Source organism: Lepidothrix coronata, unplaced genomic scaffold, assembly GCF_001604755.1.
Source record: "Lepidothrix coronata isolate B3197 unplaced genomic scaffold, Lepidothrix_coronata-1.0 Scaffold35, whole genome shotgun sequence".
In the NCBI taxonomy this organism is placed as follows: domain Eukaryota; kingdom Metazoa; phylum Chordata; class Aves; order Passeriformes; family Pipridae; genus Lepidothrix; species Lepidothrix coronata.
This window is the reverse complement of record NW_016690215.1, coordinates 1,079,492-1,096,169: the sequence shown is the minus strand read 5'-3', so window position 1 is coordinate 1,096,169 and position 16,678 is coordinate 1,079,492. Positions and strand designations below refer to the sequence as shown.

The following is a 16,678-nucleotide window of genomic DNA, read 5'->3' as shown; positions in this document are numbered from 1 at the left end:
TGACAGACACTTTAAGTTGCACAGCAAGATGGTGTTTATAACAAGACTGTGTGTGGTTTTCTGAAGCTGCCTTGTAACAGATTGGAAGGGGAGAGTGCCAGCTTGAAGAGGCTTTCTCTTGTCTGTTTAAGATTAAAAGAATTATGTTTTCTCAATGGAAATTCTTTACATGTATAAAATGTCAAAATATTTATGCTCACTTTTACTTTTAAAAGTATTATGTAATCACTAAATCAAATGGTCAACTATTAGAAAATGAAAAGGCAGTTTATGAGAGAGACATTTTAGAACATAAGATGGGCTTCTTTTTTATAGAATCATAGAGTCATTTATGTTGGAAAAGACCTCTAAAATCATCAAGTGCAACCGTAAAGTTATCCATGAGCTGATCACTATCACTACTGCCTGAAACAAATGGCGAAAGCCCATCTGCATTTCTAAGATCTGGAGGGGAAAAGCTGTTACATTTTGCAGACCCATGTTGTTAGCAGTAAATATTGCTGTTATTTTTACTATATTACCCTCTTTGGACTCTATCCATGTGGAAAGGGTGGCAAGGAACACTGGCCTAGAAACAGTAGGAACATACAATGTTCTTACTATGTTGCTTACTATCTAAGTTCCAGATGCAATCTTGGAGAAGCTTTAAAAACAGAAAGAAAAATTTTTCATGACTGATCCATGATAGATTGGTGGAACAGATGCAAAGATGAAAAATCAGTTTATTGGTAAACTGCACTGCAGGACTGCAACCTGAAGAAAGAAAGTCAAACAGAGAAGTAAAAGTGCTACTGTTGTTTAATTTGGGTAGCTCATTTCATTGTTCATTAATACAGTGGATATGCTGCTGAAGAATGTAAGCAAATAGCACAGAAAGAAGCAGGAAGGCACTAAGCAATTAAAGCTATTAGCACTATGAGAAGAACTCTATTACAGGAATCTTCTTAACCTGTTTAGACTCTTCATTTGATTTAAAATAATCTGTGCACTTTGCTACAGTATATATCTTGTGTCCACACTATTGCTTCAGGCTTGACTTGCTGCTTCATAGCATTTTACCAATGCTGCACCTTATATCTTGACAGGTGAAAATTCGGAATGTGGAGATTTAGAATAAGGGCTAGGAAGAGTTTTGAAAAAAGATAACTAATTTGCACTTGATGCAGCACATAAAAGCAAGGCAACAGAAGAATAAGAAAATGTTCTTTGAGGCAGCAGTTTGAATAGGGATAATTAGAACAACAATTTTAAGGCCAGAGTGGGTTAGTAGAGGAATCAAAGATGTGAAAAGAGGAGAGAGTGAGAAAGAGTATTACCTCTGTAGCAGAGCAATGCTGGTGGAATAACTACTGCACTGAGAAAGAGCCAAAATATTTGTACCTATTATAAGCATTTCAAAAGAACTTCAGGAGGATCAGAAGTGCTGCTAGGGCATGCCCCTTCAAGGTGAGAAGTTGACATTTAAGGCTCTTCTCTAGAGATGATCTCATTGTTTATACAAGATGAAACGGCTTCAACAGGAGAGAGAAAGATCCATCAAATACTCTATGCTTAGGGGATTCATCTTGAATGTAGGAGGTTTAAGTTCAATTTCATGTTTCAAAATCAGGCAAAATAAGAGCTCAGAGTTGTTTCTTTGGTGATTGTGTTAAGCTTTAGGCGATGTGGCAGGAAAAGAGAAGAAAGTACTTGTCCTGGTTTCATCTGCTGGTACAAAACCCTGGAAACAAATTTTGACAAGAACTGGTCAGGAATGAACTAATGTTTGGGAGCCAATTTTCTGTTGACATAGATGGCCATTATTTTGGCTTGGTAACAAAGAATAAAAGCATGAAAAGAATTCTAGGATTATTCTGTCCTTTTAAACAAACACTTCTGCTGGCAAAGTTTGACATGCCAGACAACTAAGCTATACAGATAGATACCAAGCTGTCAGTGTTGAAAGTTGTTTTCACTTTAAAAGGATTGTATTTGAAACTGCTGCATTTCAGCTACAGTGTGATGATATGACTTCTTTTTTTTTCTTCTTTTTTTTTTTTAATAGTAATTTGCTTTCCATATATTTTATGTCAAAACAGTTCCTTTTTTTTCAACACCTTCAGTAATTCTCACCTTCAGTACATGTACACCTTTTCTAGTACCTTTCAATTCCTGTTTAATTTTGGGAATTAACGGCAAAGGCTACGTGGGCTTTAAGAATATTTGACCTGAAGTGCTTGGCAAGGGTCTTGGTCTTTCTGATGCCATAATTTTAGGAACAAATCCTGTAATGCTACTCTGTATATGTAAAGGTCTGTCAGACTTAACTGATACACTGTGACTAGCCCTTTCCCTCTCTCTATTCCAGGAAATATTGGTACTGATCCTAAGTCATAAGGTTTCCTATATTTGCGTAGGGTATTGAAGGCATTCAGTAACTCAAATTGCTAACACCTAGAATTGTGATACTGGCAGTCCTGATGCTGTCTACTGAAATGAGGTGGATAATTAAAAAAAAATAAATGTTTCAAGCTCATGGTCTTGTTAGATAACAACAATTGCTCTTCTGAAAATTTCTTTTACTCTAAGTCCTAATTTGATATTAGTAAGTTTGCATAACCATGGAGAGTGCTAATGCCTATCCGTGTGTGAGCTTTTAGTCCCTCCACACCCAAGTAAAATAAATACATATTGAATACAGCTATTTGCTATAGCAGTTTAAACTGTACTGCTCAACTTTGCACCCAGCAAATTTCTCAGAAATGTTCCATTCTGCTCTGAAATAACCATTCAAATGACCAGACCACTCTCCAAACTGCTGATAAGAGATAGAAGACGGTTGCACCTAAAACTGCTGTAGTTTGCTTCACTGTGTTTCTAAGCCTTGTAAGAGGCTGAGTAAACAGAGCTGTAGTCAAGGGTTTGTCCACCTCTCTGCTCAAATAGCAGAATAGAGCTTCAAAGAAACATATCAGTATGTTGTCCTTCTCTTACTTATCTGGATATGATTTTGAACATTTTTTTTTCCCTGTGTCCTTCAGAATTTGTAATTGGAAAATACTATAGATGTGTTCTGCCTGGCTTGGTGAAGTGAAGGTTGTAGTAGTTTGCTGTGAGACACTGACAGTCCCATCTGCAGAAACACTTTCCATTTATTGAGAACACACTGCTTGAATGTGAAACCAGAAGTCAAACTGTTTAATGCTGGTTTGGAAATATAATTTTAAAAAGTATTTCTTATCTAAAGCAGGTGATGTGTCATAAGTTCTATATTTCACCTGCAGGTTATATACTTAGATAAGATCTATTAAAAATAAATCTCAGTTATCATATGCTTTCTCTCTCCATTATACAGTTTTGTTATTCTTTTCATAAGGGATATACCAAATTCTGCCAGGAAATAGAACTCTCATTCCTATTGACTAAGACCAGTGCGGAATGGCTTATATTCCCTCTTACTTTACAATGTTAGAACTTAACAAAAAATGCTATTTTCTCATAATCTAACCCTTGATACTTTTAATGGCAAATTGCTCTGGATGAGTTCCCATGTGAATTAACCAGAAAACTCTCTTATGGTGTTAGCCTCAGATTAATCCCAATCCCTGCAGGTACACCCTCTGTGATGTGTTATAATATAATGTGATGGTTGCTGTGTGGTTGCTGTTCCTTGTCCTTATCAGTTCCTAACTGCTCCTGTTGGACCCTGGAGTTTTGTAGTGCACTGTTTTACCTTACAGTTGAAGAGGATTTGGAATATTTAAGGTAGCTGTAACTGCACCTTCAATAGAGACACCATTCCTGTAGTTTCCATGCCAGCTATTTTGTTGTTACTTTGATATAGATTTAGTAGAATTCTAAAAAATAAAAGCATTCATCTGTCCTAAAGCATAAGGTTACACTGTCTGAATGTTGATTACCAATAGAGGATTTTTCTTTTTCTTTGCATATATATATATATATGTATATATATATATATATATACACTTTTATTAATTAGAATAAATTAGTACCTGCAGTTGATAACAAATTCTACCTGTTCCTTTTCATCTACCCTACTACAGTCCACATCAGGATGTCATCAATATCAAACAACAAAAAACACATTTCAAGAAATCTAAAACCCCTCAATTATTTAAAACCTAAGACCTGGCTTTCATTCAAAAACAGCTCTACAATTAGCAATACTTTCAGACAGTATCAGCTGGGTTCCTAGTGTACATGATAATGTCACAGAATAACCCAAACTGTAACTAATTTAATTAAAACTTGATCCTGGAATACAAAAGCACTCCTTTTCACCAAATCATGATGCTCACTGACCTACAGGAGAGAAAACAGGCAACACAGACAGGGAACCTTTCTCTATCATTTAACCCTTTTGTTTATTCAGTTACAAGGGAAATATATTACTAGTGTAATTCTCATGAGAACCTCCTTAACATGAACAGAGGAGTAACTCCAGGTAGCCACGTGAAACTTCTATTTTACATAAAAGAATATGTTTTAGAGTTATTTCTATTAGACTTTTTAAAACTTTAAACAGTTTTAAAGATACATAAACCTGCATTAAATATAAGTGAGTTTTGGGAGGTGGTTGTGGTTTAAACTCAGCTGACAATGAAGCCCCACACCTCCACTCACTCAATTACCCCCTGATGGGATGTGGGAGAGAATCGGAAGAGTTAAAGTGAAAAAACTTGCCATTTGAGATAAAGACAGTCTAAGATAGGTAAAGGAAAAATTGTGCATGTGAGCAAAGCAAAACAAGGAATTCATTCACTGCTTCCCATGGGCAGGCAGGTGTTAGGCATCTTCAGGAAAGCTGGACTCCATCACATGTAACAGTGACTTGGGAAAACAAATGCTATCACTCCGAATATCTTCCCCTTCCTTCTTCTTCCCCTGTCTTTATATGCTGCACATGACACTGTACAGTGTGGGATATCCCTTTGTCCCAGCTATGTCCCCTTCCAGTTCCTTGTGCATCCCCAGCCTGCTCACTGGTGGGGTGGGGTACAGAAAATGATCCTGTATGCAAGTGTTGCTCAGCAGTAACAAAAACATTTCCAGCACAAATCCAAAGCATAGCCCATACTAACTACTGTTAAGGAAATCAGATCTATCCCAGGCTAAAACCAGCACAGAGCTAAAATGTCACACTGATTTCTAAAAAGTTGACAATTGGTGCTCTAATGATTCAGTCTGCTAATGAGGGAGGAGAGAGAAAAGAGTCAGAGAAGCAAGAGACTGACAAGGAGGTGCTTGACCTGTTAGGGCGTGTGAGCACCTGAAATTTCTCATACCTGAAGTGCTGCAGTGCACTTGATCACTAGGAAAGGTGCCCACAAGCTTGAGCGTGATACCATGATACACTTGCACGGAGGAGTACTCAGATGAAGCCTTTAAATCAGTCAAACTATTGAGCATGGGTTTTGGAGAGCATCGAGAATGATCTAGTGTGGAAATGAGATTCACTTACCTGCCTATGTAGGATTCTTCACTCTTGAGTGCCTGAAATTCTCAGTGCATATAGATTCTGTTCACCTGAGCTTTTCATTTTGTAACATGCAGTCACACCTGTGCATTCTGGGTCAGTGGACTGCCCATACCTTAGTGCTGGTCAGAGATTGAAAATGGAGATTAAAAAAAGTAGAACAGGGATCTTTAAAAGAGTTTGTCTAACTTCAGTTTCAGAACCACACACCTCTTTCATTTGAATATGCAGAATTCAAGTAAGTTGCCTTGAATCTACAGAAGGAAAATGCCCATCTTAAAGTTTAGGAGGACATGCATAACCACAGAAAGTTGAGACACAAATGTATAAATAGTTTTTTATAAAATAAATTGACAAAAATTAAGCACATTCCTGAAATGGGCAGCCAGAGTCCTTCAGATAGATTCACTGGTCTCATCCTAGGATGCTTTTCTAATCTTTCACTGCAAATTGTTGAAGAGTTGTGATTCTTACCTACTTATATGCATAATTAATATTCTCCTGTTATGCTAAATTATTTCCTTATAGGTGTAGCTTTTAGAATTACACCATGTCCTCCTAGATGCAGAAGTACCAAGTCAGAATTATGTGTCATATTAGAGAGTTTAATTTGGTCTTTGGTTCTAACAGTAACATAAGTATGGATATTTCTTTTTGGCATTAATAAATGAGATGTGTCTTCCAGGAAGAGAATGTTTGAGGAATAGGGTTTTTTGTGTGTATGGATCTTTTGGAAAAATATAATCCAGAAGTAATGGGAGATTTTTTTTAATTGGTGAGGTAAATTTTTAAAAAAATTATAATCTTCCTGATTTGTGTCCTTAGTTTTATCATGAGAAATAGTTTCAGTAAACTCATTGTGCATCTCATGACTCTTAAAGAAGAAAAGTAGTAGTTTAAACTGTTCAAAAGATAGTGTGTTCTGTGATGTGATATTGCTAATACCTGATATTTTTTACCAAGCTAGCATGCTACTGATTGGTTTGAACTGGGTAAATATATAACTGTGCATTTACGGTTCTGAAATCAAAACATTGCATTCTTCAGACATCTCACAGTCCCATTTTTGAGAAACAGAAAGTAACAGTTTCTGTTCCTATTTGTAAACAGCAGATGAAGATTAAAAAAAAATCTCAAAATAACTATTTCTCTCTTGCTGCCTGTTTCTGTTTTGCATTGTGTTTACTGCCACTGTGCTGAGATTTACAAATTCAAAATCACTTTTCTCCTGGTCCCTTTAAGTGCAGTTGTAATTTAAGCATTACACATCACAAAATTATTCTCTCTAAAACTAATGAACACAATATTCTTCTTTGACTTTGGCTTAATTCCTCACCCTAAAAATGTTCTCTGCTTCGTACCTGATAGTGAGCACATGCATTTTTCAGGTACTTCCTCATGACATGGTAGATTATTAGGAAAGATGTTTGTTCCTTTTTTTTTTTCCCAACCATCTAAGATCCATTTAATTAAGTTCCTTAGGACAGCAAAGCACTTAAATATATGTTGTAAATGTAAGCCATTCATTTCTGACCTTGCTGTTGGGAGCAGCAGGAATGATGAATGATAATGAAAAGAGTAATTACATTCCAGCTATAACTCTTAGATTCCATTGTTTTTACAACAATTTGCATATGACTTGGTTTCCACTCTGATGAAGAAAAAAGCCTGTTTAGACAAAAATACTGTAGGTAGACTCTTCTACTCTGAAATAAATAATTTTTTGCTGTTTAAATAGTTATAAATATGTCATATGCAGCTATTTAATTTAAATATAATATTTGAATAAATATACAGTATTTGAATAAGTATGTATTTCAATACTTAAGCAAAGTTTTGCAATTCATTAGAGTTTGAAAAGTGCTGTGTTGGTGTAAATCTTTCCCATTCAGGTCAAAGGCATCCTTTCCTAAGAAAAAGTATTAATAAGCTATTTTGAAGATCCCTTCACTAACTAATGTAAATGGCATGCATCATATGCTAATCTCCTAGCTGCTTTATTTATAGATTAAAAATTAGAACAGGAAAGACTTCTCTAATATGGCCCTTAACTGCAAATTTTTTAAAAAAGATGAAATAAAAACCGTGACCCAAAATATTTTAAAGCAATAGCAATCCTTTTTTGTTGAATGAAACAGTACTTTGCTCTTATTCCTAATTCTATGCGGTCCAAACATCAACAGGCCTGTAGTAGAGTGCTTACTATTAGCAGTCCCTTTGGCTTTTGATGAAATTGTTTAGTATGAATAACAACTCCACAGCAGTCTGGATGAAAAAGAAAGCCTGCAACTTCCAGATTTAACCACTAGAGATGATGAAATAAGCACTTGAGGAGGATTTGATTTAGCAAGGCCGGTGTGATTGGCACCCCTCACCCTCTGATGAGTGCCACTGGCCTGTCATGACTGGTTCAGTGTTGTGTTTCACATCTTGTCCTGGCCCAGCAGTACAAAGCCTGTGTGGTGGTGCCAGGGCAGGGGGCAGCGGTGGCTCCAAGCCACCAGGCGGCTGCCAAATGGACTGCTGGGGTGCTTCCTGTGCCACTGCTCTGCTGCCTGCTGGTGGTCTGCCATCGTCGTGCCTAAGCTTACCTTCTGAGGGCAGGTGGCTATGTCTGCAGGGTGTTTTTTATTACACAAAATAGAGTCCAAACCAACTGCCAGCTGCTGCTCTGCCTACAGTCTTCCTTGTCCTGGATAGAGGATTTCAGTATCTTTTTAACAGACACACACATTTACACTAATCCAGAAAACCTGAATGTGTTTCCCTGCTGGGCGGGACTAGTATTCTCATTAGTGTTTTACGTATGTTGAAGCCGTTGAAACTGTTCTTACTGGTGAGAAATACTGGATGCTTTCCTCTCAGATGTCAAGGCTAAGCTAAACAGAAGCAGAATAGCTCCTGTTGATCCGGTCAACAGGGTCAGTTGTATTGATATTATTAGAAATGTAAAGTTCAAGATGTATGCATTATTCTATGAAGACTTGGATTTGAGGAAACAGATATTATTGTCACTAGTTCTGACTCACATTTTCTTGATTTTAATTTTTATTATGTATTGAACAATACCTGTCACAAAACCTTCAACTGCTTTTCATGTAAGGCCCAATTCTTCTTTTTCTTGAGACAATTTTCAACTTTGTTCTTCTCTCGAATAGATGGTCTAAAAAGGGGGGGAATCCATAGTGGAGGGATAAATGTTTTACTACTGTACTGTGCAGAGCACTGCAAAATGTATGTTCTTGAATAGTCTCGTCTTGATACACATTCATAGCAAACAATGCCAGAGATGAGGAAAAACACAACCCAGCCCTTGCAGATAAAAGATACATTTCAGAGTGGCCCATGTAAATGGGATGCAAAAGTTTAACAGAATCAGACAGGCTACAGTTTGTGAGGACAGAGTTTATTGGAAAGCTGACTGGAAAAAGACAAATTTATGTACATGATAGCCCTTCTTCAGAGCTAGCATGTATATAACACTTTGGATTTGGAACACATTTCCATCTTCATGTAAGAAACATCAAGAGAGCATTCTTAGGAGAGAAAAAGGTGTCTCTCTACCTGAGATTATTGCTGTTCAGAGGATATAGCTCACCAGACAGTGGGGGGTATGTCAATATCTCAGCTGATTTACAGTTTAAATCAAGGATTCAAAGGTGAGACTTGGATCCAGGCTTTCCAGTGTTTCCAGCTACCCGCTTTGGGGTAACCTCATAATACGGTAGCTAAGAGGATCAATGCACAAACGTCAGTGCTTGTGAAGTGTTCTCATCTTTGTCATTGCAAGGTTAATAACAACCTTTTTAGTAAGACAGTTCCAGACTCTTCTACTGCAAAATTTCTGCCTCCTAGCAGTTGTTCTTAACCAGCAGAATGGTACAGCCCCACTAAAGCTGGGCAGTCAACTCCTGCAGCTGCCCATGGTGCTAGGCTGGCCCAGGGCACTGAGGACTCCTCATACAGCAGGAGTAGAGATATTTTTTTAGTGTATGCATAGGTAAGAGCGTGTACCCTAATCAGAGCCTGTAAGAGACTGTGGAAGTCTCTTGAGTGGCTGCATCATCTGTTTTCCTTGACATATTCTGAGAGCAGTTGGATGGAATTCAGGATACTGCTCAGCCCTGGTTCATTTTCTCCTTTGAAGTGTAGGAGTTGAGATGCCCATTATCTCCGCTTGCCCTGAGGCAGGAGATGCTGGAGCACAACTGAAAGTAGCCTGGGCTGTTCTGTGTTATTATTGCAAGAGAGCAACAGCCAGATGACATCAAGTGCTGAAGCTTACTTACATGGCAGATAAAGACATCCTGGTACAAATGCATTGAAGAAACCATCTGAATTGTACAGTATCTTGGTATTTCCTTCCAGGAGTACCAACTGCTTTGCTCTGTAGCCTGCAAGGAAGGTGGTCCAGTCAGCATGAACTTGGTCTTAGTTGTCAGCTCAAGATTGTGGATATGCTGGTTTAGATACACTCTCCGTGGCTGCACAGCAGTGCAACAGTAATTCAGAGAAGGCAAGGACATGGTAATCCTGACAGCCTTGGGGATCACTGACAGGGTCCCAGAATGGTCAAAATATCTCCTATTTTGTCTTTACACCACTTATACCTCAGTAATTTTTGGATTAAATCCATCAAAGCAGGAGAGTTGTAAAATGACATGACAGTGGAGTTGGGCTCAAATTTGTGGTAACTATTCCACAGGAGAAACAATACTCTGGAATTAATTAAACTTGCTGACTTCAGTGACATTTTATAATGTATCCTTCTAATTACTCTGTATACAACACATTGTGAATTTTGAAGAGCTAGAAATTGAGTCTGGAATACCAAAATATATATAAAGAAAATGCTTTAGTGGTATTTTTCTACCCAGAAATACGTAACCTCTGTGACTAATGGTTTTATTATATTTTTAGGCTATGTTGATAGTAAGAAAAATGCTTAATGTTGGTTTTAGTACATTAATCTACAGGTGTCCAACCAAGATTCAGCCTATATGTATTCATGCTTGATTTTGAATAGCATAAATCTAATCCAATCTAATACTATGTATAAGAGAAATTATATAAATATTGCATTGCATGTCAAAGGCCTTTCCTTTTGGTACAATAATATCTTTCTGCTGTTACCAGAAGGAGTAGGTGTTATTAACCACCAACAATGTCAATATTTTCCAATATCTTATGTTTAATAAAGGAAAAGTTTTCTGGATGCGAATCTGAATTTATGTTTCAGCTACAGTAAATGCTCTTAATAGTGTGATTTTTCTTTATGCTGTGCTGTGAAGCTTAACTCTGGTTTGCAGAGTTTAAATCTCAGCTCTCTGTATAACCATTGCAGTAGAGGTTGAAGGTGAAGTAATGGTAATATGGTACTTGAAATAAAGTGGTTTTGCTAACAGACCAGTGAACATTGTCTGTTTATACAGAAATAGTGTTTAAACCTCTGCTGGGTTTACTCCATAGCTTGATGAAATAGTTTCTCGCTTGGGTAGGCAGTGTGCCCGTCTAATCTTTAGTCTGGTTGCTGAGGAGAAGATATAGCTTTCTGTACTTCTGTACTTTCACTACTTAGAGTAGTGCTTTTGACATTGTCTCTGTGTTCCAGTGACATGGTGTTAAATGGTACTAAGACCTCGATTCAATAAGTTGGAAAATAGGATGGTATAATAAACAAGTGAGCTGATTGCCTTGTACTGTAAGAAATACTGAATATGTTTCTTGTATTGTGATCATGGCTTGTCGTGACCTTGCTCTGACACCATGACTCAATGACACAATCTTTTCCCCAGGAGAAGTGGATTATTAACTTCCTGTAGGCCAAACAAACAACTGGAAAAGAAATGGGGTTATTTGTGGTTGTTTATTTCATTCTCTTCCTGACACTTCTCTGCCTCCTGACTCTTCCTAGTGCCTGGAGCCCTGCAAAGAGTCCTGGGACCTGAAGAAAAACCATTGCCAAAGCTTCTGTGAGGTACGTCAGCCCAAGGGCATGCTTTCTCACTTTGTTCTAGCAATCTCTTTAATTTAAATTATTAGCTTCATGGAGCCAGCTGAAAACCATGGGATTTTTACAGCAATCACCTTTATTTGAAAGGATACACATATAACAATGTATCTATATTAATTTTGAATTTAAAAAAATTATATTTTTTCTGACCAAATGATTCATCTCAACTTATACTTTTAAGTCTTGGTCCAGTCACACTTACATAGCATCTCTCAGAAGCTATTTCTACCACTTGCCCTTCTATCTTTTCTGACCATGCATAAGAAAGACAATTTTTGTTTAAAAGATAAAATGTCATTGTGTAAAAAATCCTTGTGCAGGGTAGCTAGAACAGATGGCTTTCCTGCATGTGAAAGTCAGTCTGATTTTCTAAAAGGATAGTTCTCCAGGAGTAACTGGATTGTGGACTCCAGGTTCAGAAGACTGATATCAACATGCATAATTATTCAGGAACAAATCTTCAGAGAAACTGTTTTTGGATCATGTTTCAGAATAATCTGTGAATAAGCAAACATGAATCAGTTAAACTAGAAAAAAGATGGAGATGGTTTTATTGGATTTGAAACATGGCTCTGTTGAGTTAGTGGAAGTCAGCTGTTACAGTTTTTAAGTGTTTTTTAGTTCAGAATGGAAATATCTCACTAGAAAGTTGCTTTGTTATAACTAAATCAATATAAAGGTAAAAATTTATTCAAGTCTATTAAAGTGAATCATTATGAATGTTTTAATCTTTTCCTATAAAAAATAGAAATTAATTGATGTACTGATCTCACTGATACACTGATTTGACTCATCTCCTTTTACTGTGGACACTCCTTTTCTGGTATAAGAGCATGTCTTGTGTTTAAATTATTTTAAGCATAATGAAGATGATTAAGAATAGCTATAATTTCAGCTAAAAAGATTTAGATACAACAATGTGTAAGTAGGGATTATATATGATCTGTGTAGGTACATCAGAAGACAAAGTAAAAATTTCTCATGAAAACCAAAACTTGTAAGAGTTTTTCAACCCAGATTATTTGCTAATTCCTCATATACAAAACTCTAGGGTAATGTAATAAAGCAGTTTTAGTGGATCTAATTTATGTTGTTCTTTTATATCAGTTCTCACTCAGACTGCATGTTTCCAGATATGAGTGAAAATACGTATAAAATTGGTTTAAAAGGAAAACATTTGTAGTACACTGTTCTATTGTAGTTAAAAACTGTGAGCATCCTTCTTTGATTAGTGTTTTGTGGTTAAGGCTAAATTTGGAACTTCAAAGGCCCATAATGAAGAGCAGCACATTTAGCAGCTAACTGAAAAATGAGCTGTGAAATAGGGTGAGGAGGAGAAGCCTTGAGGACGTATTATGCCTCAGGGAGCTATAACATTTTTAATTAAGTAGCTGCAAATTTGTGATGTTTTAGGATTTGAAATTAGCTTCACACACACAAAAGCCCGGGACCACATTCCTTTCTCTCAGAGTCCTGTATACTCCATAGACATTGATTGAGTTAAAGGAGGATGTTTTCCTGTGAGAGAGTTTTCAATCTTTTTGTATTTTGTAAAAACTCTGGAAGCAACAATTTAGCTTTGTTTCTCAAGGTCCCTGCTTGGTATATTACTTCTTATCTACTGAATAAGTGTACTGCTGAATGTTAAAGGGAACCTTACGTGTGAAGAAGAGAAGTAGACAGTTTATCTGACTCCTTTTTTTTCCCCCCATAAATTTAGTTTCTGCTGGTTTAGCTTTTTAACTGGCTAGCTATGGGATCAGGTGCATTCCGATGGGTGGAACATCAGGAGTGCATGTCCGAGAATCACTGGGGTCAGTAGGAGATGTAGGGACTGCTTGGTTTTGCAGCCTTTAGGCTAAATAAGCCTGTAACACCCAAATGCAGCCTTAAAAGCCAGATTCAAAGATTCTGGACTGCTCTGTAGGAAAAGATTGGAGAGGTAATGTAGTGGCACATTCTTGAACCAGAGTGACTTTGGAGAATAAACTGACACATGGACTGTAAAACACCTGGGCCCCCATAATAGCCAAATCTTTCTCATTTTGCCAGAAATATGAGAACAGTAAAACCAAGAAAGTAAAACATTTGAATATGGAAGGAAGTTTCAGAAATTACATGAATAGTGGGATAGGGAGTGTGTTATAACTCCTGTGTAGTCTTAGGAACCTCTAAATCAGATCTGTCAGGGTGGAACGGTTTTGGTTATTCTAGGATAGAATGGCCAGCTATAGATAACCCCAATTGCAAGGATTGCCCATCTGCAGTTCCACCAATGACTTTGAGGGAATCACTTTAGCTGGTTTTGCACCAAACTAAAAAAAGAGGAGATGTAATCTCCATGTCACACACAATATTTTCCCCAGGATTCTAGATGGTATTTTACATACAGTTTTAAGTGGACCTTGCAAACCTCTGAGTAGTACACGTTATATAATGTCTATGCATTGAAGCAACCTCTAATATATCTAGGACTAGATTTATCAAAGAAGTAGCATTTACTTTGATCTTTAATCAGTATATTTAAGGGTTATTTCAATTTGTATTTTCTGCTGATCATTTTATCAGAAATTTAGTTCCAGTCGATGAAGAGTTATACAATTACTAATACGCTGGCAAGAGCAAAAAGATGCTGCAAAATCTTCTCTTAACCAACTTAGTTCAAACAGTATAATGACACAAGATTTCCCTTATTTATCTAGAGTGGCATTACATCAGATATTGTGGTGAAAGTGTTACAAAATACAGAGGGAGAAATGTGGGGTAGTCCAAAAAAAAAAAAAAGGCAGACTGTCTGACCGTTACTTCCCCTTTGTTTTGGGTATGTATTTAATCTGTCATTGAGCAACTTCGTACCCAGCCAATGTGAGGAAAACAAGGGAAAGCTGGCAGATATAAACAACATTATTTCATTAAATATGGTGGTCTTACTTGAGAGAATTCATCATTCTGTACTTGGAATGCTTTTTTAGAAGTGGCTTAAGTATATAAATCTTCAGGGATAGTCTTGCAAGAGCTGAAAATCTGAATATTCCTTTAGGAGATCTTGGAAAACTTACAACATTTTTTCTTTGGTGTTTTTATATTTCTTTTTTTTTGTTGTTGTTATTCCCATTGAAAACATGATACACTTCTTTTGTTTTTCTTTTAGCCTCTTTTCCCCAAGAAGAATTATGAATGCCTAACTAGCTGTGAATTCCTTAAGTACATCCTGTCTGTGAAGCAAGGGGACTGCCCAGCACCTGAGAAAGCCAGTGGTTTTGCAGCTGCCTGTGTTGAAAGCTGTGAAGCTGATAGTGAATGTTCTGGAGTGAAGAAATGTTGTTCCAATGGATGCGGTCATACGTGCCAAGTTCCAAAGAATCTGTACAAAGGTAGAGATTATTAATGTGTACTCAAACTGGGCTAATAACTTCAGGCTGTAACAAAGTCTCCTAGAAAACCAGGAATTTCATTTTCTGAGTTTGTATGGTTGGGGAGAAAAAAGAGAGGTGCCTGTAGAGATATGGCCGCACAGTGAAAGGGTGGAAAGCTAGAGAGAAATGCTGCGTAAATTTCTAATTTTTTCCCCTCCTTGTGAAGCCCATGCCTGGAAATCTGTGGAATGTAAACATGGTTATTAAGCAGAAAAAACTTTGCCAATTTAGGTGAAATCTCACTTAATTTGATACAGATGAGAGATAATGCAGCAGAAAAATATTTAATGATATATGGTTCAGGTCCCAATTATCACAAATAACATTTATTATCTAAATGCCAAGTAGGTGGGACTACCACACAGGAAGTAAAAGAACAAATCAGCACAGTATATTTGGCATTGATGTTCTTAATGACCTAAGAACAAAATAGTGAAAGATTATAATATCACACATAAATTTTTAAAATTTATTTTAGTATTGTAAAAAAAAGGCTTTTTTTGACATCCTTCAGTAAGAACATATAGGCTAAGAAATGATGTGCTTAGACAAATTCCAGATTTTAATTTATTGTAATTAAAAAAGGCTTTATACATGGAAATATTTGAAAAATGTGCTCCTAACCAGAAAAATAGGCATTTGTGAACGGCATATTCTTGTTCCACACAGTTGATATGTTTTGTTAGAAATCTATTCTCCTACATCAGTGATAAAAAATAAATATTATTCAGTTATTAATCAGATATCATGGGCTCTCTGTTGGAGCCTAATCAGCAGAACTCTGAACTAAGCTCCAGGCTTAGATCTGAATCCATCCTTATTTCCATCCGTGGATGGAAACGTGATAAAATATATGAAGAAGATGGTGATTTTATTTTTAAGATCATTGTTCTAACTGAAATGTTAATGAATCTTTTTCAGTGTCTCTAGTGATGAGAATGTATGTCAGAAATAGTGTGCTTTGACTTTTGAATCCTGTCTTTGAGTGTACGGGGTGGGTCATCAGGAAGCACTGTTATTTACTGACATAAATAGAGAAAATTTGGTCTAGAAGTCATAGAGTTGAATAAGCATAAAACTTATGAAGGTAGTATTTTGAACAGCAGGCAATACTATGATCCCCATTTCCAGTGCAGAAGGGGAATTCTCTTGTTTCCAAAATACTTTAGAGCAGGCCCTTTAAAACTGTAAGGAATTAGTACACCCTAAAATACAGCACCTTTCAAAATGAAAGTTATTAAAATGGATCACTTATTTATTTCTTTTGTCTTATTGAGACCAATGACCAGAGTGATAAACAAGCATTCATGTTTTATATGTAATGATTTACATGATCAAGCTCCATGCCACAACTACAAAGCATTCCAGTAAATGTAACAGCTGGAAAAAGTAAAAAACAAAACAAAACAAACAAATGAAAGAAGTTTACATGCTTCTGGAGCTGGCACAGAATATGACAGGATATGATACATTCTGTAACTGCACACTGGAAGGTTTACTACTGTTCAGCCTGATTATGTAGGAGCAGAACTAACCTTCCCTATCATCTTATCACTGATCTGCAGGAGGTGCTTGCTTGTAAGAGCATATATGTCTTGCAGAGGAAGGGCAAGCTCAATACCCTACTGCCTTCTCAGCTGATGAATTCAGCTAATTAGCCTCTTCAACCTGTCTTTCTGCAACAAAAGACAAATAGACGCGGAGCAGGCTTGCTATTCATTTCCTCCAGGGGTAAATGACCTTCCTGTCACTAAGGAAGAACAAACTGCAAGC

At 36.8% G+C, this 16,678-nt stretch overlaps 1 protein-coding gene across 2 annotated transcripts in view; it reads left to right on the top strand.

Annotated features, from left to right (window-relative positions):
• The window catches only part of ANOS1 (anosmin 1), a 136,963-nt gene that overhangs the window by 62,841 nt on the left and 57,444 nt on the right, over nt 1-16,678 (top strand). The window contains exons 1-3 of one of the 2 annotated variants that reach the window (XM_017812331.1): nt 8,277-8,312; nt 11,391-11,453; nt 14,641-14,863. In XM_017812331.1, coding sequence (XP_017667820.1) covers nt 8,283-8,312; nt 11,391-11,453; nt 14,641-14,863 — 316 coding nt within the window. In that variant the 5' untranslated portion in view covers nt 8,277-8,282. Of the gene's footprint in view, nt 1-8,276; nt 8,313-11,390; nt 11,454-14,640; nt 14,864-16,678 lie in introns of those variants that run through there. The other variant, XM_017812330.1, reaches the window with a different exon arrangement.